Source organism: Bombina bombina, chromosome 7 (genome assembly GCF_027579735.1).
Source record: "Bombina bombina isolate aBomBom1 chromosome 7, aBomBom1.pri, whole genome shotgun sequence".
Taxonomy (NCBI): Eukaryota; Metazoa; Chordata; class Amphibia; order Anura; family Bombinatoridae; genus Bombina; species Bombina bombina.
In genome coordinates this window covers 263,031,876-263,057,126 of record NC_069505.1, presented here as the reverse complement: position 1 = coordinate 263,057,126, position 25,251 = coordinate 263,031,876, and the positions used below count along the sequence as shown (strand labels likewise).

The 25,251-nt window shown below is 38.4% G+C and overlaps 1 protein-coding gene across 1 annotated transcript in view; it reads left to right on the top strand.

Annotated features, from left to right (window-relative positions):
• CCDC66 (coiled-coil domain containing 66) overlaps positions 1-25,251 on the top strand; it is a 177,662-nt gene that overhangs the window by 31,518 nt on the left and 120,893 nt on the right. The window contains exons 6-9 of the mRNA XM_053720735.1: positions 13,967-14,070; positions 18,189-18,316; positions 22,506-22,682; positions 24,883-25,014. Of these exons, the coding sequence (XP_053576710.1) occupies positions 13,967-14,070; positions 18,189-18,316; positions 22,506-22,682; positions 24,883-25,014 (541 nt within the window). The remainder of the gene's footprint in view (positions 1-13,966; positions 14,071-18,188; positions 18,317-22,505; positions 22,683-24,882; positions 25,015-25,251) is intronic.

The window sequence follows — 25,251 nt, the reverse complement described above, 5'->3', positions numbered from 1 at the left end:
ACAGCGTTTAAATTTAAGCTTGAACACCTCCGCTTATTGCTTAGGGAGGTTTTAGCGACTCTGGATGATTGGGACCCCATTGTGGTTCCAGAGAAATTGTGTAAAATGGACAAATACTTTGCAGTGCCTGTTTACACTGATGTTTTTCCAGTCCCTAAGAGGTTTTCGGAAATTATTACTAAGGAATGGGATAGACCAGGTGTGCCGTTCTCTCCCCCTCCTGCTTTCAAAAAGATGTTTCCCATAGATGCCGCCGTACGGGACTCGTGGCAGACGGTCCCTAAGGTGGAGGGAGCAGTCTCCACCCTAGCTAAGCGTACAACTATCCCCGTCGAGGACAGTTGTGCTTTCCTAGATCCTATGGATAAAAAATTGGAGGGTCTCCTTAAGAAAAATTTTATTCTCCAGCCTCTTGCATTCATAGCCCCAGTTACTGCTGCAGCAGCTTTTTGGTTCGAGTCTCTTGAGGAGGCTCTGCAGGTGGAGACTTCTTAACATCCCCTTCAAGGGACAGACCCTATTCGGGCCCGGTCTGAAGGAGATCATTTTTGATATTACTGGAGGAAAAGGTCACGCCCTTCCTCAGGATAGGTCCAATAAGAGGACCAAACAGAATAATTTTCGTTCCTTTCAAAACTTCAAGAGTGGCGCAGCCTCAGTTTCCTCTAATGCAAAACAAGAGGGAAATTTTGCCCAGTCCAAACCAGTCTGGAGACCTAACCAGGCTTGGAACAAGGGGCAGCAGGCCAAGAAACGTGCGGCTGCCTCTATGACAGCATGAAGGAGTAGCCCCCGACCGGATCTAGTAGGGGGCAGACTTTCTCTCTTCGCCGAGGCTTGGGCAAGAGACGTCCAGGATCCCTGGGCACTAGAGATTGTTTCCACGGGGTAATATCTTCTGGAATTCAAAGGTTCATCTCCAAAGGGGAGATTTCATCTCTCACAACTATCTGTAAACCAGATAAAAAGAGAGGCATTCTTACTTTGCGTTCAAGACCTACTGGTTATGGGAGTGATCCACCCAGTTCCAAGAGAGGAACAGGGGCTGGGTTTTTATTCAAACCTGTTTATAGTTCCCAAAATGAGGGAACTTTCAGACCAATCTTGGATCTCAAGATCCTAAACAAATTTCTCAGGGTCCCATCCTTCAAGATGGAGACAATCCGAACCATCCTCCCTATGATCCAGGAGGGTCAATATATGACTACCGTGGATTTAAAGGATGCTTATCTCCACATTCCGATTCACAGAGATCATCGTCGGTTCCTCAGGTTTGCCTTCCTAGACGGGCATTACCAGTTTGTGGCTCTTCCCTTTGGGTTAGCCACGGCACCAAGAATCTTTACGAAGGTTCTAGGGTCCCTTCTGGCGGCTCTAAGGCCGCGGGTCATAGCGGTAGCCCCTTACCTAGACGACATTCTGATTCAGGCGTCGACTTTTCAAATCGCCAAGTTCTCTCTCTCCTCTCACAAGAGTTTCCTTCCTAGGAACTCTGATAGATTCAGTAGAAATGAAAATTTTTCTGACAGAAGTCAGGATATCAAAACTTCTAACTTCTTGCCGTGCTCTTCATTTCACTTCTCGGCCATCAGTGGCTCAGTGTATGGAAATGATCGGCCTAATGGTTGCGGCAATGGACATAGTTCCGTTTGCCCGCCTACATTTCAGACCACTGCAACTTGGCATGCTCTACCAGTGGAATGGGGACTACACAGATTTGTCTCCTCTGTTAAATCTGGATCAAGACATTGTTCCGTTTGCCCGCCTACATTTCAGACCACTGCAACTTTGCATGCTCTACCAGTGGAATGGGGACTACACAGATTTGTCTCCTCTGTTAAATCTGGATCAAGAGACCAGGGATTCTATTCTCTGGTGGTTATCTCGGGTCCATCTGTCCAGGGGAATGAGTTTCCGCAGGCCAGAGTGGACTATAGTGACGACAGATGCCAGCCTTCTGGGCTGGGGCACAGTCTGGAACTCCCTGAAGGCTCAGGGTTCGTGGACTCAGGAGGAAGCCCTCCTTCCGATAAACATTCTGGAACTAAGAGCGATATTCAATGCTCTTCAGGCTTGGCCTCAACTAGCTGCGGCCAAGTTCATCAGATTTCAGTCGGACAATATCACGACTGTAGCCTATATCAACCATCAGGGGGGAACAAGGAGTCCCCTGGCAATGATGGAGGTTTCCAAGATAATTCTATGGGCAGAGGTTCACTCTTGCCATCTCTCAGCTATCCATATCCCAGGAGTAGAGAACTGGGAGGCGGATTTTCTAAGTCGGCAGACTTTTCATCCGGGGGAAAGGGAGCTCCATCCGGAGGTATTTGCCCAGCTGATTCAACTTTGGGGCAAACCAGAACTGGATCTGATGGCGTCTCGTCAGAACGCCAATCTTCCTTGTTACGGGTCCAGGTCAAGGTATCCACAGGCAGCGCTGATAGATGCTCTAGCAGTGCCCTGGTCCTTCAACCTGGCTTATGTGTTTCCACCATTTCCTCTCCTCCCTCGTCTGATTGCCAAGATCAAGCAGGAGAGAGCTTCTGTGATTTTGATAGCGTCTGCGTGGCCACGCAGGACTTGGTATGCGGATCTGGTGGACATGTTATCCTCTCCACCATGGACTCTGCCGCTGAGGCAGGACCTTCTACTCCAAGGTCCATTCAAACATCCAAATCTAATTTCTCTGCGTCTGACTGCTTGGAGATTGAATGCTTGATTTTATCAAAACGTGGTTTCTCTGAGTCGGTCATTGATACCTTGATTCAGGCTCGAAAGCCTGTCACCAGGAAAATCTATCATAAGATATGGTGTAAATATCTTCATTGGTGTGAATCCAAGGGTTACTCGTGGAGTAAGGTCAGGATTCCTAGGATACTATCTTTTCTCCAAGAAGGATTGGAAAAGGGATTATCGGCTAGTTCCTTAAAGGGACAGATTTCTGCTCTGTCTATTCTTTTGCACAAGCGCCTGGCTGATGTTCCAGACGTTCAGGCGTTTTATCAGACTTTGGTTAGAATCGGGCCTGTGTTTAAATCTGTTGCTCCGCCATGGAGTTTAAATTTAGTTCTTCAAGGTTTTGAAAAGTTTGAACCCTTGCATTCCATAGATATCAAGCTTTTATCTTGGAAAGTTCTGTTTTTAGTAGCTATCTCTTCGGCTCGAAGAGTTTCAGAGTTAACTGCCTTGCAGTGTGATTCCCCTTATCTGATCTTCCATGCAGATAAGGTAGTTTTGCGTACCAAACCTGGGTTTCTTCCTAAGGTAGTATCTAATAGGAATATCAATCAGGAAATTGTTGCTCCGTCACTGTGTCCTAATCCTTCTTTAAAGAAGGAACGTCTGTTACACAATCTTGACGTGGTTCGTGCTTTATATCTGCATTGTTTGTTGTCTACTCTGGAAAGAGGAGAGGCCAAAAGGCTTCGGCAACTTCTCTTTCTTTTTGGCTGAGAAGCATAATCCATTTAGCTTTTAAGACTGCTGGCCAGCAGCCTCCTCAAAGAATTACAGCTCATTCTACTAGAGTGGTAGCTTCCACATGGGCTTTTAAACATGAGGCCTCTGTTGAACAGATTTGTAAGGCGGCAACTTGGTCTTTGCTTCATACTTTTTCTAAATTCTACAAATTTGATACTTTTGCTTCTTCGGAGGCTTTTTTTGGGAGAAAGGTCTTGCAGGCAGTGGTGCCTTCCGTTTAAGTTCCTGCCTTGTCCCTCCCTTCATCCGTGTCCTAAAGCTTTGGTATTGGTATCCCACAAGTAATGGATGAACCCGTGGACTGGATACACCTTACAAGAGAAAACAAAATTTATGCTTACCTGATAAATTTCTTTCTCTTGTGGTGTATCCAGTCCCCGGCCCGCCCTGTCACTTTAAGGCAGGTGTTTTTTATTTCTAAACTACAGTCACCACTGCACCCTATAGTTTCTCCTTTTTCTTGCTTGTCTTCGGTCGAATGACTGGGGGTGGCAGTTAGGGGAGGAGCTATATAGACAGCTCTGCTGTGGGTGTCTTCTTGCAGCTTCCTGTTGGGAAGGAGAATATCCCACAAGTAATGGATGAACCCGTGGACTGGATACACCACAAGAGAAAGAAATTTATCAGGTAAGCATAAATTTTGTTTTCTTTGCATGAATGTTTTGTAGAGGATCCATTTATATAGTCTATCTGGGAGTGTTTTTGTGTTTTGGTTTTGCTTATTTTTTATTGAAAGTATTTTTATTGTCATTTTTTAGATATGTAGAAAACAATACAAACAGGATATGTCAAATTATCGGTCACATTGAGTTATATGAATGATAACATTATATATCAGCAAAGCATTATAATTGTGGGTACATTCAAATTTGCATCAATAACTGGCTCTTTGATTTAATTCTTTCTGGCATCAAAATCATCCAATATTTACATAGAATATATATGACAAGATAAGAGAACAGTACCTCAAAAGTAGTGGTTTTAGTTCCTGTTAAATATAATAGGTCTAATGAATTGCCTCATTTTAATGAAGCATGATATAAGGCTCCCATTGAGCTATAAAATCTTTCCCTATTATCCTCTTATTCAGCTATTAAGCTGGCCATGTCATAGTGATATTCAATTTTCTTTTTAATGTAAGTGAAACTAGGGGGAGTTGTTTTCCAGAGCCTAGCTATTGCAATTCTGACTATCGTGAAGATGATCATGATGAGTTTTCTGTGTCTCTTATGTACCTGTGTAACTGGGAAATGTAAAAGAGCTTGTTCAGGCGTCAATTTTAAAAATGTATTTTTTTTTTTTTTTATTTTTTTTTTTTTTTCTCCAAACAAGCTTTATTAAGAATTTTAAGCAATGATACAGTAGTAAGATCCATCATTACACAATACAATTCTTTGTACAGGGGAAGGATTAAACATAAGAAGAAAAGCACATTGTCAGTCCCTTGATATCATAGATCGACACATATACAGAAATTAAGGGCCCAGTAAAGTTCCACCTGGCAAAGAAGGTAGATGTTCTCGTTTCAGAATAATAACGTACAAGAATGTCTGTATCAGTCCTTGATTCTAGACAAGTTGATAAAGCTTGATAATTTTACAATTTTAATAGGTTTATAATATATAGTGATTTCGAAATATTTAAATCAGTAATGAACTTATAAAGTAGATTGTGTGCTCAGAAGAGTTCAGAAATAAGAGAGTAAAGAGAGAAGTGAAAGGGAATAGAAGGTATATCCTACAAGGGAGAGAGAAAAAAAAAAAAGGTGGGGGGGGGGCAGCCAGGGAAAAGGGATAAGGGGGGTTGTCTACTATTCTGGTTCACGGCAGGCAGGTATTTGCGAAGTGAGTGCTACCCTGCTCATCAGAGGACACTAAAGTGTGGTGCCCTTCCAAATTGCTAACATCATCTCATGAGCTTCTAGTTTTTTAATTTTCATGTAATGTAGTTTTTCCAGATTCAGCAAGTCCTCTACTGAGGAGCACCATTCGTCAAGGGTGGGAATCCGTGAAGACTTCCACCCTCGAGGAACAAGCCTTTTGGCGCCAGTGAGCATGATCAGCATAAGGGCCTTAGTGGGGTCATCCCTGGTTTTAGGTAATCTTAGAAGTAGCAATGTCTCAGGTGTATGTGGAATAGAAGTCTGTAACTTGTGTGACATAGTCTCAAATACGGCCGTCCAGTAACCTTGTAGTCTGGGACATGCCCACCAAATGTGAAGAAGCGTACCATGGCCATCGCAACCTCTCCAACACAAAGGGCTCGCCGCTGGGAAGAGCCTGTGTAATTTCGCCGGAGTGTAGTACCACCTAGTCAATAACTTAAGGTGGATTTCCTGGACAACTGCCGAGACAGAAGACCGTTTTGTTAAAATAAATGCTCTAATCCAATCCTCTTCATCTATTGTATTGTTAAGATCTCCACGCCAAGCCAAAGTGTAAGTAGGTAGTTGGGCATCTGGTGGTAAGAGCAAAAGTTTATATACTTTAGATATCAGCCGCCTAGGTGGGGTATTATCCACACAGAGAGCCTCAAACGGTGTGAGCTCTCTACTAAAGTTCCCCCTGCTTTTGTGGTGTAGTAGGAAGTGCGATAACTGGTAATATCTGAGCCAGGATTGAAAAAGTTCCCCGTGACGTTCCGCTAGTTCACTTTGTGACCGAAGCTTCCCCGCTTCAAGTGCAAAATGCAAGATTCCGTCGCGTAGACTATAACCAGAGCCCAGCCGAGTGCCCAAAACGTGATACGGGAGCTCAGGGTTCTCTATAATCGGGATCATTGGGGAGTAGGTCGATGAAATATGGTTGCTAGTGGCCAGCAATCTATCCCATTCCTGAAGGGTAGTGAGAGTTAAGTGGTATTTAAGTATTAGCCTAGGGCGACTTAGCGCAGGAATCCACGCCATAGCGCCTATGTTGTGTCGCTTGAAAATTTGACCATCAAGTCTGACCCATTGTTTATGTGGTGTGTTTCGTGACCACTCAATTAGTCTTTGCAATAGTATGGCTCGTCTATATTTGGACAAATCAGGGAACCCCAAACCGCCCCTCTCGCGCGGGAGGTACAGAGTCCTCCTAGAGACCCTGGGTTTTGTGCCGTGCCATATGAACTGCTCTAGAGAGCGCTGTAGTTGTGCTAGGAAGTCACTGGGCAATGAAATAGGGACTGTCTGCAATATATACAATATGTGTGGCAAGATATTCATTTTAATTAAACCGATCTTTCCCAACCACGATAACACTTTATTTTTCCACGATGACAGATCATTGGTTATTTCCCTTTTCAATGTTAAATAATTGTTTTTGAAGAGGTCAGCAGGGTTAGCAGACAAGTATATCGCCAGGTATTTTAGTTTGGAAGAAGCCATAGTAATGTTATGATTTAATGCTAGGGTCTGGATGTGTTCCATGGGGGTATTAATGTTCAGTATCTCTGACTTAGTTAAATTTAGGTGAAAATTTGAGAGCTTTCCGTATTGCTCTAACTCACATAGGAGCTCTGGAACAGAAGTCTCCGTGTTAGTGAGGGTATAAAGGATATCGTCCGCATAGAGTGCTTGTTTAACTTCGATATCGCCTGCCCTAATTCCCGTGATCCTTGGGTTCGCTCTAATTTTATGCGCTAGCGCTTCAATAGAGAGCGCGAAAAGAAGCGGAGACAGAGGACACCCCTGTCTGGTCCCATTCGTAATATTAAAAGCGTCCAACAACGTGCCATTAACCCGAATTCGGGCATTTGGTGCCGAGTATAGTGTGAAGGTCATGTTTATGAAAGATTCGCCAAAATTCATCACCCTCATGACTCGACGCAGAAAAAGCCTTCTCCGCATCAGTCGAAAATAGGACCAGAGGGATACCCTCGTTTTGAGCATGGCTGATCAGCTGAATCACTTTGTTAGTGTTATCTCGCGCTTCCCGACCAGGTGTAAAGCCTACCTAAGGCAGGGAGAAATTTAAGTCTTCTTGCCAATATCTTGGCGAAGACTTTCACGTCTGAATTAAGCAACGAGATAGGGCGGAAATTGGCAGGGGAAGTAGGGGGCTTACACGGCTTGGGTATAACCGCGACATGAGCCTCCAGCATCGAGCTAGTAAGCATAGGGTTGTACATGAGTGAGTTGAATAGTGTCAGCATAGAGGGACCCAAAGTCTCCAGGAAAGTCCCGTAGTACTTGGGGGTAAATCCATCCGGGCCAGGGCTCTTCCCACCAGGGAAATCCCTTATAGCCTGGGAGAGTTCCTCAACGGTAATAGGGGCATCAAGAGAGTCCCTGTCTTTATCGTCCAGGTGGGGGAGGTCTATGGAGGCCAGGTAGTCATCTATTAACACTTGTCTGTGCAATGTGATATTAGCTTGGCGCGAGACATCTTGCGTGTGTGAGATGTTGTATAACTTAGTGTAATAGTCATGAAAGGAGTTTGCTATTTGTTTACTGCCTTTCAGTATTGTGCCGTCTGTGTCCTGTATGTGGTGAATGTATGACTTTAGTTGCTGCCTACGTATGTTTCTAGCTAATAGTTTGCCTGGCTTGTTGCCCCCTTCGTAGTAGTGTTGTTTTGTTACTAGCATCTTGCGGTGCAGAACCTCGAGTTGGTGTTTACTGAGTTGTTTTTTGGCATTCTCTAGGGACTTGTAGACCACCTTGTTATTAGGGTCACGTTTGTGAGTAGTTTCTAGTTGTGTAATATTATCTAGGATCTGTTTATGTTTCTGGTTTTGCATTCTAACCAGGCGGGCCTTATGTTTGAGAAATATTCCACGAATGACACATTTGTGAGCCTCCCAAAAGGACGTGATTGATGTATGTGAAGGGTCGTTATGTGATAAATAATCTAAGAGAGACTTCTGTATATCCGTCTTTACCTCTAGGTTCTCCAGAAGAGACTCGTCTAGCTTCCAAATGTAAGCTGTGGGGGGTATGTCGGGCCATTGTATATTACAGGTTAGAGGGGCATGATCCGACCATGTTATTGGGCCTATTGAGCAATTACTAACCATATCCATTCCGATTGAGTCAAATAGGAAGTAATCAATACGTGAATATTTGTTGTGTGGAGGTGAGAAATATGTGTAATCTTTATCTGTCGGGTGGATTGTTCTCCAAACGTCATGTAATTGTAAGTCTGCTATGGTTGTCTTAACTGATTTAATAGTTTTACTGGGTCAGGCGTCAATTTTATCTTAATTTGAAATATAGTGCTAACTAATGTGGATGTTTGGTCCCATATGACCTTAGTCTGCTCACAATACCACCACATGTGTATATATGTGCCTCTCTCAGTGCAACCCCTATAACATAATTGTGTATTTGTTGACTCAGATCTGTTAGATCTAGTGGGGTAAAGGTATCACTTAAATGCCACCTTCAAAAAGTTTTCCCTAAGGGAAGCATTTGGCGAAAACGAAAGACCCTGGGGCAAATTGGAATTCAATGTTGTAACCGGCCAAGAATTGCCCAAGTCTTGTTCCCACTTCAATAAAGAGGGAGGTTTAATCTCTTCAACTGGCGTGTTGAAGATCTGATATAATAATGAGATTTGGCCTTTAATGCGGTTTCTAGTTAGGCAGAGAGACTCAAAAGCTATGTTAGTGGTAGGTTTCTTATTACCCAGTACTTCCATTGTTCTTGATTTCAACTGTAAATAATGATACCAAATATTCTTGTCTGTTATATCTAGTGTCGCGTATTGATCAAAAGTCAGTATGTCACCGTTAACAAGAGTGTCTGCAATACGGTAAAGTCCCTTATTAGCCCATTTTTGTTGTGTTTATTTACTAATTGGGGAATGTGATAATATTATTAGAGGAGTAATTCTCAATTTTTCTTGGACTAGGGGAAATCTATTTGTTAGGAGATTCCAGACTTGGATCGTATGTCTTATAGCTATGTAAATATTTTTTTTAGGATGTCTGGAAGCTCTGGGTTCCCATAATAACCGAGGGAGGCATTCCACATTCATCATGTTAGATTCAATTTGGACCCACTTGGTGCCTTCGCCTAGTTTATGGCATTGTAAGGTTTGGGACATTCTTGCCGAATAATAATATGCTATCAAATCTGGAACACCCAATCCTCCTTTATTTCTGAGCTTACACTTAATCCTAGCTTTTTTTCCCCTGCCAAATACATTTTAGAATATCATTTTGTATTTTGTGCAGCTCTGAGATAGGTACTGGAATAGGAAGAGATCGAACAAGTATAATAGCTTTGGTAATAGGGTCATTTTAGTAGATACGATTCTTCCATAGAATGATAATTTGAGTTTCAGCCATTTTGCCATTAAGCTTCTAAGAAGCGAGAACATGGGAATGTAGTTAACCTGATACAAGGAGGAGACATTACTCAGGATGTTAATCCCCAAATATTTAAGTGACCGTTTGGCCCATGAGAAGGAAAAGTTAATTTCTAATAGCTTTTTAGTGTGTTGAGGAAGTTTTACCCCTATAGCCTCACATTTATCCTCCATTTATTTTATAACTAGAGAGTTTTCCAAAGTTAGTTAGCACTGCATATAGTGGGAGAAGGGATAATAGAGGTTTGGTCACAGACAATATGATATCATCGGCGAACAGGAACACTTTATATTCAGAATCTCCTATAGGGACTCCTGCTATATCCGGATCATCTCTAATTTTAATTGCCAAAGGCTCAATACAAAGGGCGAAGAGAAGGGGCGATAACGGACATCCCTGTCGAGTGCCATTACCAATAGTTATCAATTTAGATTGGTATCCTGACAATTTAATAAATGCGGTTGGTTTGTGGAATAATTTAGTTAATGCAGTATGAAAAGCTCACTTTATACCCACCCTGTCTAATATGGCATGCATATATCCCCAGTTAACTCTGTGGATGTAATATTGAGAGTCTATTAGTCTAATAGACCTAGCCACCTCCTTGTTCAATAGTTTATCTAGAACTTCATTTTTGTTTTTTAATTGTGTAATGATACTTCTCCTGGGATTGGTAATAGATTGTTTCCTTAGGGATTCTATATCTGCTTTTAGTTTTTCTATTTCAATTCTAAGTTTTTTTTTATTGATTATGCTAGATTCTGTTATCAATAATCCTCTGGTATATGCCTTAAGGGCCCCCCATGTGTATATTGGGTTAGACGTGGAACCCTCGTTAGTAGTAATGAAATCAGAAATTTGTCGTTGGAGATTTTGTACAAAAATCTTATCTTGGAGAATATTTGGATTTGGATTCTGTTTGGATTAATTAATCCTGACATGATGATTTCCACCATCGAGTGGTCTGACCACGAACAATTTATAATCGTGGCTCTCATCACTAGGGGTATCATTATTTGACTCATTAAAACGTAGTCAATCCTGGAGTGTGTATTATGCATAGGCGAGTAATATGTATAATCTATCATGCCTTTGTTCAAAGCTTTCCAACTATCAATCAGGTTATGGTCAGATGCAAAATCTTTTAAGATTGAGTTGGAACCTGTGTGACTAAGTTTCTTAACCGCTCCAGGTGTTGTCCTATCTAGTCTGTTATCTAGTGTAGTGTTAAAATCCCCTCCTATTATAGTCTTGTATTTTTTCCAAGTGGTCAGTTGTTTACTTATTTGCGCCATGAAAGTGGCTTGTTGTTCACTAGGTGCATATATATTTACTAACACTATTGGAGTATTTTGTATGAAACCCCTAACCATCAAAAAGGAGGGAGGGAAGGGAAAAGTCAAGGGATATCACAAGCAATGAAATTTCCTGGTAAACTTAAGACATTCAACCAGAAAACAGCTTTAGAAACTTTCTTAACTAGGTGAACAATCAACCATTTATAAAAACAAAAGTTGATAGCATTAAATTGGCTACCGTCCTGAACAGGGTGAGAGTCCAGGAACCTCAAAGTTGGGGTCTGCAAGAAAGGCATTATATATCTTACTGCCCTTGGGCATCAATGAGGGTCTTCTTCTTTTTCATCCAGGGATCCATCAGCATCCTGAGTGTCTGGATTAGATTTTGTTTTTTTGGTTTCCCCACTGGTGTCCATTCTCTTTGAAAAGATTTTTTGTTTGGATTACTGGTCGCTGCTGGTGTTAGGACCTCTATTGGTATTTGAAGCCTCAGAAGGATTGAACTCCCCTCCTCCTTTGAAGTGCAGGAATAAACCTTATTCAGATGATTGAAGATCAACTTGAAGGGAAAGCTCCATCTGTATTTTATTTGCTCCTTATTAAGCGCTGAAGTAATTGGTCTCATGTCCCTTCTTCTTTTAAGGGTTATTGGCGCTAAATCCGTGTAGATTTGTATTTGATATCCTTTAAACTCCACTTTTTGCTGGCCTCTGGCAGTTTTCAGTATTGCCTCCTTTACATGGTAGTAGTGTAATTTTACAACAATATCTCTTGCAGCAATATGTTGGGGTTTAGTTAAAGCTCTATGTACTCTGTCCATTAAGAGCATGGTAATCTCAATCTCAGGGGTTAGTTGATGGAAAATCTTTGTCACTGTGTCCTGTAGATCTTTATAAGACTCTGGTAGGTTTCTGATTCTCAGATTTGAGCGTCTAGATCTATTTTCCAGATCTTCTATTTGGGATTCTAGTTTAGCTATTTATTCTGAGTACTCTTGGAGTGAATTGTGCATTATAGGGATTTCCTCCACTACATTGTCAAGACGCTCCTCTATTTCAGCTGTGGGAGTGCCAATTTCTTTAATGTCTTGCCTGAGTTCTGTTAGAGCTGATTTCAACTCCTCTTGAAATAAAACTTTAATCTCGGACAAGAGTTCAATATTTGATGTGTCTAGTGCTTGAATGGTAGGCCTGTCACAGGAGCTCACCGTGGGGCTATCTTCTATATTATGGGTGCTCTAATCAATAGCTTTTTGCTTAGCCTGCGACCGGGATAGACAGTCCTTAATTGTTTGAGTTTTATTTTTCATGGTGTCTTTCAACTTATTCTCTGTTGTAGACTGGGCAACAGCTGGAGATGTGCAGTGTAATAGGCACTACCGTGTAATCAGCGCTCCTCTCTCAGGATACTAAGTGGGTATATGGGAAGGGGTATCATAGAAATTCAGATGTACATTTGAAATTTACTGTAGTTATGGCTTCTTATTTCACATTTTCATAAGACCCTGTCACTCCGGACCACCCCTTAGTTATGTAACATGTGTGAGTGAGCACATTGATAATTTAGAGTAAAGTAGCTGATCATATGATTGAGGCACAATAGTGATCTCACGTCAAGAGACTAATTAACTTTTCCAATAACTTCCCTATATCTTTTCTATGTAGAAGCCAATTTAGCTGCACTACCAGGATAGGATGTATATATCGTTGTAGATTGTGGAGGTTCTGTGAGTAACTATCCCTATTCAAGCTTCTACTGTAGGTATCACATGATCAATATCCAGTATACATTAAGTGTCACTCCATAATTTGACAGGGCTCTATATTTTATATATCAGTTCTATTGGGCTTCTTAAAGCTGTATAGAGTTACGGCGTAGCTTTCAGTTCCAGAGTGCTAAATAAAAATGGCGTCTTTTCCCGCCTTCTATTTATGAGCTGCGTCAGTTTTTTACTGCAACTATTTAATTAGGGCTGACTGTGACTTTCTGCAGATCCAGCACAAGTATAATGATCCCCCTTAGATCAAAAGTCCCAAGTGTACTTACAGTTGTGTAGCTTATTATTATTTCTCGGTAAGGCTGTCAGTTGCTTGATAAATATTCTTCTACTCCTGATCTTGTTTGGAGGGGGCTGTGGGCAGAATCTCAGAAGTTTTTGTCCCCTTTAGAACGGCCTCTCGGTCCGGAGTAGGCCGCAGCCGCAGACTTTCCTGGATTTGTCCTGGTTCTGAAATTCCGGACCAAGCTGCGCTCATCAGAAACTTTCTCTACTTATTTCTGCTAATTACCCCCTAGTTGTAGACACACACAGGGGTTGAATTCTGTCCTCTGTGGCTTCAAAAAACCTCTTTTTAGTAGTTTAATAACTTTTTGTACACAGAGCTCTTAGAAACTGCTGTTCCAGTTGCTGGTTAGCTCCGCCCCTTGGTTTTGCTTATTTTTAAGTAACATTGTGCTGATTTTCAGACTCCTAACAAAGCCCCAAAGTTTTAGATGTATACAGACTCCAGCTTGCTCCTGTTTGTATAATGAGTCTTTTCATATGCAGGGGAAGGGGGCGGTTCTGCTATCAGCCTCTTACAATGGGTGTCCCAGTCTTATCTCATCAACAGTGCTATATTTTGATCTTTTAAGTAAGTTTTTAAAAGGTTTTATACTGGATTTTTAGATCAGTATCTGTGCATATTCTTCTTTAAATAAGTATCAATAACATGCAGTTATATGAAAATGTGTGTATACTATCCCTTTTAAGGATCTAAGAAAATCTCAAACATTGTGTTGTATGTTTGTTGTGTAAAGACTGGTCTAGACATGTTATGCAAAATAGATAATGAATAGGATATGCCCTGTTTTAATCCAACATCTGCTTTTAAAATACTTTTTTCACCATTTAGGCAAAATGCAAGACCCCAAACTAATTTGTTTAGTACTTTTGGAGAACGAGAGATTGATAAAAGTCTACAGGAAGCAAAGAAAGCTCAGTGGAGAAAAGAACTTGGTAAGATATTTGTTTGTTATCTTTCTGTACCTCCTCGTACAGTTCATGGGGGTTTACTTTAAAGGGCAGAGTACTGTAAACGTTTCTCTCCCTTGTAGGGATATTAAACCGTAATTACATACTAGATATAATGATGTTTTCAAAGCAAAGATGCCCCAAGGCAGAACATGCTGTGATCTAAAATGGCATCACGGAAACTGTAGAAAGAACGGGACATATGAAGGAACGGTTAGCACTTTTGATTAGCAGCGCTGCCCCACATCAGGCTGTTCTCTTTAAATATCACTGTGCTCTGGCTACACTGTGTAAGGTTTTCTTAGCATAGTGCAGCCAGAGCGAATCACTGTTTAAAGAGAACAGTTAAATACATAGTAGCACTGCAAAGCTTCAGCCCACTGATAACTGTCTCTAAGAGATTTTTTTAACACAGCCCCTTATTACATTTTTTGCCTTACAATTATGTGATGTTGTACCAAGAGCAAAGAAAAAATATATTCAAGAGACATTTTAAAAACTTAGCAGCTAATTTGCAATGCAATTTTCAAAAGCTGCAATATATAATAAAACTTATTTGTTTTACTCTAGAGTTAATCAGCACATTGCAGTTGAGCTGGTGCTTTAGTGTTAGTGTCTAATTTAAAATTTAATTTCAAAATGACCTGCAGAAACCTTTTCACAAAAAAAATAATATATATTTTATTATAGAAAGTGTGTGTGGGGGGGGGGAGGGGGGAATCTACCTCTGGGCGAAGATGATTTAGTTTCTATAAAGTAATAGGCACTGCCATGTTTCATTTTGTTTTCTATGTACCTCTTTCTTCTGCTGAGGACAGTTAGGTACAGATATAAATCAGACAATTAGAGAGACTGTGCATGTGCAAACTGTGTCCAATCCCTTTTAGATAATTACTTTAACAATCCTATGTTAATCACATCCTTGTCTGCTCTGTCTTGTATTGCCTGTTTTATACCTCTCCCTAGCTGTCCTCAGCAGAAGAGAGAGAGAGGGGAAATAGAGAACTTAAGTTCAAGCATTATGGCGGCCATTCCTTTATAGCGACTCAATGGAATTTAGAAAAATAAGTTCACAGTCAAATTACGGGAAAAGTAGACAAAATAAATAATGAAAGAATATTGCAAAGGTTTTTTTATCTACTCACAATAAAACATTACATAAATAAGAGTCAGCAACAGAAATTGTTCACCCAGTAGGGGTTGAGAGAGAGAGACCAGCCCCTTTGAAAGGTTATTCCTGCAGCTGCTTTGAATACAGTGAATCCTTATCAACTTACCTGCCTTAGAACATCGCCCCTTTAATGCATAACTTTTATTTTCTTGGGTACAAGCTAAAACTGTTTTTATCTGTAATTTTTGCATAGCTCTTTATTTACATTGTACATATGTTGCAAATCCATAAAGCTCTAACCATTTGAACTGATTTATAGTCTGATTGAAAAGCTTCTTATTTGATTCTACATTAGTCTTGTTTAGAGGAATAGTGCATGTTCTTTTCATTTATTCTGCTTCCCCAGAGGTCTGAATAAATCTCTTTTTGTCACAAAGCAGTGACAAGTAAATGGTTTAGCATCAAATTGATTGACGTTAAGAGGTATTACAACGTACGCCTGTAACTTTGCAGCAAATGTATTCCTAGTGCAAATTGTTCTATGAGCAGGAGACGATTTTATCTTACTGTAGGAATTTTTATGTGTAATTACCTCTTTCATCCAAGCAGCCTTTGTACATGGATTACTAGTACAAAGGAGTTTTAAAATCCTGAGACAAAGACAACATTAACAAAATGCATATTCAAAATATTTTTCTTATTAAAGGGATAGTAAACACCAAAAATGTTATTTGTTTAAAAAGATAGATAATCCCTTTATTTACCATTCCCCAGTTTTGCATAACCAACACTGTTATAATAATATAATTGTTACCTCTATAATTACCTTGTATCTAAGCTTCTGCAGATTGCCTCCTTATCTCAGATCTTTTGACAGACTTGCATTTCAGGCAATTAGTGCTGAATCTTAAAGTGAAGGTAATTTTGGATGAATTAGTGCCCGGTTTTTAATAAACCTATTAAAAACAAGGGCACTTTAATTCATCAAAATTGACATTTCACTCCTTTTTCTTCAAAAACTTACCTTTTAATCCTGAAAGCCACTCCAGCGATTTCCACCGGCCGTCGGAAGCCTCTTCTTACATCAGACATGATGAATCTGGCTTCCTCCAATCACGGCTTTCCCCGCGACGGGGATCATTACCTGATGCAATGTTGTGATTGGAGGAAGCCGGATTCGTCATTTTGGACCCGCGAAGAGGGCTTGCGCCGGAGCGGAGGAAGCGCTGCAGCGGCTGTCAGGATTAAAAGGTAAGTTTTGAAGAAAAGGAGTGAAATGTCAATTTTGATGAATTAAAGTGCCCTTGTTTTTAATAGGATTATTAAAAACCGGGCACTAATTGATCCAAATTGACCTTCACTTTAAATAAATCCACGTGCGTGAGCACAATGTCATTTATATGAAAAACATGAACTAGCGCCCTCTAGCTGTGAAAAACTGTCAAATGCATTCAGATAAGAGGCGGCCTTCATAGAAATTGGCATATGAACCTACCTGTTTAGTTTTCAACTAAGACTACCAAGAGAACAAAGCAAATTTGATGATAAAAGTAAATTAGAAAGTTGTTTAAAATTACATGCTCTATCTGAATCATGAAAGTTTAATTTGGACTTTACTATCCCTTTTTTAAAGATATTTTTTTTTCTTCTTTGTTGCTTCAAAAAAGCAATCTTAAAATGTATTGCAGTTTTCATTTTTATATTTAAATATTTGTCTTATCAGCCAGTAAGCAATCTCCCTTTCCCACGGGTTGTGCACAAACATGTACTTCCTGTTGTAAAATCTATTTAAATCGCTCAACACTTTTATTTTTTTTCCCCCAAGCAAAAAAAATATTTTAACATGTTTTTAATACTGCTGTTTTTATACACAGTTTTTCTTTTAATGGAAGATTTAATTCTTTAGAAATATTCTTGGTATTAATTACAAAAGCCGTGATTATTACTTTAACTGGACCTTTTTTGCGCACAATTTTTTCTCGTAATTTTATGTAATATAGAGAGAAAACTAATATTGCATTTTATTTATTTTTTGTTACGCATTACGTTCATTCGGTGATACACTCCTTGTGTGATAACGTGCTTGTGTGCAGATAGAGTAAATAAATGTCTGCTTTTGCAATTTTTCTGACCTCTGCAACCATTGAGTACACACATCTGTCATGTAGCTACAGAGGCATTAAAGCGATAGGAAAGTCAAAATTAAACTTGAATGATTCAGATAGATCATGTTATTTTGAGACACTTTTAAATTAACTTCTATTTTTAAATGTGCTTCGTTCTCTTTGTATCCCTTGTTGAAAATGAATACGCACATATCCTACACTAGTGGGAGCTAACTGCTGATTGGTGTCTGCACACATTTGTCTCTTGTGACTGGCTACCTAGATGTGTTCAGCTAGCTGCCAGTAGTGCAATGTCGTTCCTTCAGCAAAGGATAACAAGGGAATGAAGTAAAGTTGGTAATAGAAGTAAATTGAAAAGATGTTTAAAATTATATGTTCTATCAAAATCATGAAAGAAAGTTTTGGGGTTTCCTGTCCCTTTTAAACTATAACATTTTCTACGCTTTTGATGTGTTCCCAGTAATCCATTTTACCTGCTGGAGTTTATTAAATTGTTTGATAGCTCATTTACCTTTATTTTCTCATTTGAAATAGCTAATGTTGCTTGTTGAAGCTGCCATGTACACTGAACATATCAATACTGCAGAATTGGCTGTAGAAAAGCTATGTTATCAAGAATCAGCAACATAAATCAGCCTCCCAATAGGAGGTGTGAGAGGAGGAGATAAACTAGTGCATTTAAAGCAACGTTGTTATAGCTGCTTTGAATACAATGAACTCTCATCAGCTGCTTGCCGAAGTACCGTGTCCCTTTAAGAATGGCTGACTTTTTACCTGCCCTTTCTTATGCCAGATTTGCATTTTTTTTTTCTAATGTTTCTCAGCATTGAATAACCATGTGTGTTTTTCTTGTGATAATTGTGAAGATGAGCAAGTTGCTTTAAAGAAGAAATTGAATGAGTCTTCTCAGGACTGGACAAAGTCTAAGTTCCATGAACAACACGAAACCGAATTTAATGGTACAAAAAGAGTGCACGTAACAGACCAGTTAACTGTAAGTAAACAATTCTTAAACGGATACTTTAACAGCAAACCCCAACTAGATTTAAAGGGACAGTCAACACCAGAATTTTGTTGTTGTTTAAAAAGATAGATAATCCCTTTTATTACCCATTCCCCAGTTTACATAACCAACACAGTTATATTAATACACGTTTTACCTCTGTGATTACCTTGTATCTAAGCCTCTGCAGACTGCCCCCTTATTTCAGTTCTTTTGACAGACTTGCATTTGAGCCAATCAGTGCTGACTCCTAGGTAACTTCATGTGCGTGAGCTCAATGTTATCTATATGAAACACATGAACTAACGCCTTCTAGTGGTGAAAAACTGTCAAAATTCATTCAGATTAGAGGAGGCCTTTAATGTCTAAGAAATTAGCATATGAGCCTACCTAGGTTTAGCTTTTAACTAAAAATACCAAGAGACCAAAGCAAAATTGGTGATAAAAGTAAATTGGAAAGTTGTTTAAAATTATATGCCCTATCTGAATCTTGAAAGTTTATTTTGGACTTAAAGGGACATTGAACCCAAATTTTTTCTTTCATGATTCAGATAGAGCATTAGATTTTAAGCAACTTTCTAATTTACTCCTATTATCAAATTTTCTTTTTTCTCTTGGTATCTTTATTTGAAATGCAAGAATGTAAGCTTAGATGCCGGCCCATTTTTGGTGAACAACCTGGGTTGTTCTTGCTGATTGGTGTATAAATACATCCAACAATAAACAAGTGCTTTCCAGAGTACTGAACAAATAAAAAAGTTTAAATGTCTTATTTTTCAAATAAAGATAGCAAGAGAACGAAGAAAAAATGCTAATAGGAGTGAATTAGAAAGTTGCTTACAATTGCATGCTCTATTTGAATCAGGAAAGAAAAAATGTGGGTTCAGTGTCCCTTTAACTGTCCCTTTTTAAATGCATTTTTTTCTAGAAATGAAATTGTAACTCTGATCAACAAAATGTTTTCCCTAAGCAGTTAATTATTAGATTTCAGTATAGAGCCCATATAGAAATACAAATCCATTTAAAGAAGTGTTGTTATGGCAACATTATTAGCATTGCTGTTATTGTTAGATGCATTATTTAGATAACTTTTTTTAGAATCTGAATTTCCTCTTTGTATACTTTTCATGGGAGCTATTATTCATTTGGGAAATGTTTAGAGAATAATACATTGTATGCACTTTTGTTGGCAGTCATCTTAAAGGACCACTCAATGCAGTAAAATTGCATAATTAACAAGTACATAATAAAAAGGCAATGCTTTAACACCTACTCTGAATTTCAAATAAACAGTAGATTTTTTCTGGCAATTTTTTTTTTTTTCTCCCTCTTTTTTTTTCCTCCCTTTTTTTTTTTTTTCTCACATTTTTTTTTTCCTCCCATTTTCTGGCCACCTGTATCATGTGACCGATAGCAGCCAATCACAGACTAGTGTACACATACCTTGTGGGCTTGTTCCCCAGAAAGTGTGAATATAAAAATACTGTGCAACATTTAATAATGGAATTAATTTGGAAAATGTATTAAAACTGCATGCTCTGTCTAAATCATAAAAAAAAAAATTTGGACTTGAGAATCCCTTTTTAATTAGTAAATTCGGTGTAGTGATCTATTCTTCTTAGTGTCAGATGTTCATCTTAAAAATGAGGAATGCATGAACATTCATATAACATACTAGAGACTGTTTGACAGCAGAAATAGACAGTATGTGAGAGAGAAGAGAGTGGCTGCAAATATATGCCTCTTGTCGTTGGCTCACCTGATGTGTTCAGCTAGCTCCCGGTAGCACATTGCTGCTTTTTGAACAAAGATCAGGGATTGAAGCACATTTAAAAAAAGACATAAATTAAAAAGTTGTTTAAAATTGCATGGTCTATCTGAATCATGAAAGAAAAAGATTTACTGTCCCTTTTAATAGTATTAACTAGCATGTTTCTCCAGCACACAGGAGCACCCAATTCAGTCCAATCCGTCATAATTCTTGTGACACATTTTAAAAGTCAAAATCATTCTAGTGAATTATAAAAGGTTGCAATAACACTGTTTAGATAATATACCAGACATTGGGGAGAAATTTTAGCTACCCCCATGGAGCGCCCCTTCTCAGCCCACTAGCAGAGGCAAAGAAGCTCATTTAACAAAAAAGGAAAACAATATGTTTTAATTTTCATATTTTAAAGGGACAGTAAAGTCAAAATGAAACTTTCATGATTCAGACAGAGCATGCAATTTTAAACAACTTTCCAATTTACTTTTATCATTAAATTTGCTTTGTTCTCTTCGTATTCCTTGCTGAAAGCTAAACCTAGGTAGGCTCAAACTGATTTCTAAACTGTTAAAAACCACCTCTTAACTCAGTGCATTTTGACAGTTTTTCACAGTTAGACAGCACTGCATCATGTGTGCCATATAGATAACATTGTGCTCACTTCCGTGGAGTTAGCACTGATTGGCTAAAATGCCAAAGTCTGTCAAAAGAACTGAGATAAGGGGCAGTCTGCAGAAGCTTAGATACAGGGTATTCACAGAGGTAAAAAGTGTATTAATATAATCATGTTGGTTATGCAAAACTGCGGGATTAGCAATAAAGGAGTAATCTATCTTTTTAAACAATAAAAATTTTAGTCATTCAGTAGACTGTCCCTTTAAATATAAATTTCACAGCATTTTTTGCATGTGCAGTGTAGTTTTTTGTGAATTGCTTTTCCTGGGCCTACCTAGGTATGCTTTTCAACAAAGGATACCAAGAGAATTACGTAAATTTGATAGAAGTAAAATAAAAAGCTTCTTAAAATAGCACATGCTCTATAAACCATGAAAGTTTAATTTAGATTTGTATGTCCCTTTAAATGTTAAACATTTATTTTAAAATTAAATTATTTTCAATTCAGTACCTAATTGCTGATATATGCTATACATATACACAAACATTTTGATTTTAAGTAGGTTATGGCTTGAGAAATCAAGGGAGTCATTACTAATATTAAAGGGATAGTAAACAGCAAAAATTTTATTGTTTAGAAAGATAGATAATCCCTTTATTTTCCATTCCCCAGTTTTGCATAACCAACACTGTTATGGAAATATACTTTTTACCTCTGTAATTACCTTGTATCTAAGCTTCTGCCGACTGCCTCCTTATCTCAGATCTTTTGACAAACTCGCATTTCAGGCAATTGGTGCTGAATCTTAAATAACTTCACGTGCATGAGCACAATGTTATGTGTATGAAACACATGAACGAATGCCCTCTAGCTGTGAAAAGAAATGTCAAATGCTTAATTTAAAGGATTACTAACTTGTTTTTCCTATGCAAAATGGAACAAACATTTATCATTACAATTATCTCAACAATGTAATGTACCTTTTTATTTTCAAAAACGAAGCTCCTTTTAGCAGTAAAATAAAGTTTTATTTTATCCCCATGACATCACGTCATCCAATCCTCAATTGTGGGCCGTCTAAGGTCTAACATACTTGCCAATCGGATGGCGAGTATTTGCATCAAATTATAATACATTTGCGTCATTCAGCGCATGCGCAATATGATTTGCTTAGTCTCGCATGCGCATATTGCGGCACAGAAGCCGACATGACCGACACCAGAATAAAAAAAACATATCCGATGACGTTGCGCTTACTCGTCTAGGAGTTGCCATCTTCCAACTGGAGTTATCAGCCCGGATTGGAAATCCGTAACGGCGAACAACTCAGTGGGTTTGGAAAAAAATATTTCAAATAGTAATATATAAAAAAACGATAAGTATTTCATACATGATCAACATTGAAAAAAGCTTTATTTACAGCTATACTAGTGTAATATCACGATTCTATTTTTGACTACAGTGTCCCTTTTTAAGAGACGGCCTTCAAGGGCTTGGAAATTAGGTTTAGCTTTCAACTAAGATTAACAAGATAACAAAGCAAATTTGATGATACAAGTACATTAGAAAGTTGTTTAACATTACATGCCCTGTCTGAATCATGAAAGTTTAATTTGGACTTTACTATCCCTTTAAAGCGTTGGCCTAAAACTTATTTTACATATAATATACAAAACCCTTCCAGTTCTCCTAACAAATAATCTTGGGGCTGATTCCTCAATTCTATACAAAATTTGTCTTTCCATGTGATTGAGAAAACTCTCTATGATTTTACTGTTGTTTGATGTTTTTTTTAGGAGAGAACCCCTAATGATACTAACACTCCAGTCCAAGAAGATGGCTTACTTAAGAGCTCCCTAGGTACCGAGACAGACAACTACTCGCCCAGTGTATCCTGTGCACCTAGTGGGCGGGCTACAAGTTTTAGCTCACCTGAGCTTCCTGCTGCTATTCGCTCAGCTTTTGTTTTAGGGGTAAGTTCAAAAAAGCATCCCTGTATGGTAAATGCTAGAGACATTTTAGAGGGACAGTAAACACCTTGTAATTACAAGACATTTCTGTTGTGTTGCTATAGAATAACATTATCAACCAATTCTTAATGTTTTTAGATCAAATTAGCATCCTTTATACTGCAATTATTTCGTAATAACCTAACTTCACCCACCTGATTTAGAGGAGCCAATCGGGGCTCTAGCCCTCAGGCAACAAGGCTATGACAAGGGCTGTAAAAAAAGCATTGTTTTGCAGTTGTTATCTGGTAAATCCAATTAGGGACAGATATATTGCAGTGACCAAGTGCGCATGTGCACGAAACTCATCTGCTCTATGCACCTGCTCATCAACCTGTCCTTGTATGGACACTCTTTATTTATTTCTGTTTTTAAAGTCCCAATAAACTTTTTAGAATTTTACCTATGGACTTTGAGCGCTTTTTCTTCTTTGGATTGCTATATTGCAGAGTTAGCCTTGCGACGTCCGCACTGTGCATTACGGTGCTTAGAATCAGAAATTGCTTAATTTTCAGAGCTAAATTACATGAAAAGGGGGCAAAATAAATCATTAAATATATTGCAACATTGTTTCATTAAGCATAACTAAACATTTTATATGATAATTTCAAGGAGTTTACTTTGCCTATTAAAGTAACTTAACATGAAGTTTCCATAATCCAAAACTATGTTTTTTATGAAATGGCCAATATAACTGAAAATATTACTTTATATGTAATTCAAGCAGGGCTCGATAAACCCAAGAGCCAGATGGCTCCTACCTTTTTTGGTTATTCTCCATAGATCTATTTACAAACACCTCTGTCTGGCTCCTAGAATTATGTCTGGCTCCTAAATATTCTTACTGGCTCCTTCATTGTAAACAGATTTGTCAACCCCTGAATTAAAGGGATAGGAAAGTCAAAATGATTCTTGCATGATTCAGATAGATCATGTAATTTGAAGACAATTTTAAAGTAACATCTATTCATTAAATTGAATGTGTTCTCTTGGTATCCTTTGTTGAGAGAAAATATGTACATGTCCTACACTACAGGAAGCTAGCTAGTGATTGGTGGCTATACAGCATTGTCTCTTGTCATTGGCTGACTAGATACTTTCAGCTAGCTCCCAATAGTGCTGCTTCTTCAGCTAAGGATACCAAATGAATGAAGCAGATTTAATAGAAGTAAATTGGAAAGTTGTTTAACATTGTATAGTCTATCTGAATCATAAAAGATTCAGATAGACGTTTTCTTTTTTCTTTGTTCTCTTTGTATCTTTATTTGAAAAAGCTGAAATGTAAGCTTAGGAGCCTGCCATTTTTTGGTTCAACAAAGACAAATTGATAATAGGAGTAAATTAGAAAATTGCTTAACATTGGCTGCTCTATCTGAATTGTGAAAGAAAACATTTATATTTTAATGCAACTTCTTTTTTTTTTTTTTTTTTTTTTTAGGGATATGAAACCCCAGTTTAGTTCTTTGTTACATAAATGGATTTGAAACTAAATTTAAAGTGAATGTCAATTTTGATGCTAAAGTGCCCGGTTTTTAAAAATTCGATTATAAACAGGGGCACTTTAATTCATCAAAATTTACATTTCAGTCCTGTTGAGAAAAAAAACAACTTACCTTTTACTCTTCACAGCAGCTCCAGCTTCCTCCGGTCGTTTGAAAGCCATTTCTGACGTCAGAAATGATGGATAGGTCATCCTCCAATCACGGCTTCCCCCCTGGGGAATCAGTGTCTGATTAAACGCTGTGATTGGAGGAAGACGGATTCCTCATTTTAGACCCAGGAAAAGGCTTTGCGGCAGGCGGAGGAAGCTGGAGCTGCTGTGAAGATTTAAAGGTAAGTTTTTTTTTTGTTTTTTTTTTCACAACAGGAGTGAAATGTAAATTTTGATGAATTAAAGTGCCCCTGTTTTTAATTGAATTTTTAAAAACCAGGCACTTTAGCATCAAAATTGACATTCACTTTAAATATAGAATCATCATATTCTTAAATATTTATTTCATAACAAAAAGCATTTGTTTTGTTCAATTTATTTTCTTTGTCATCTTTTGAAAGTTCCATTTTAAATCTGTAGTTTACAATATGGTCAAAATGTGTTTTTTTTTTCTATCTATAGTATGTTATAATTAATTTTGAAGATGGAACTTTAAAATAACTGTCATTTTAGGAAGTTGCTCCAATGGATCACCCGTTCAGCGCTGTTAAGCGTCAGCAGCAAAAAATGTGGCTTGAAGAACTCAATAAGCAGAGAGACGAAGTCATCCTTCGTAAGAAACAAGAAAAACAAAAGTTCCTGGAGGTAGATGATGCTGCCATTTAAAATATTTATATTTCTGGTTTTGTTTATATTGGTACAATTTGTTAAAGGGAATTCCACTTAAAGGGCCATTAAATACGGTAGAATTGCATAATCAACAAGTGTATAATAAAAGACAATGCATTTAAAATGTGCATTCAAATTTTTTTTTTCCTGACAAATTTTAAAAATTGCATTTTATTAACTGGCCTACTGAATCATGTGACAGCCATCAGCCAA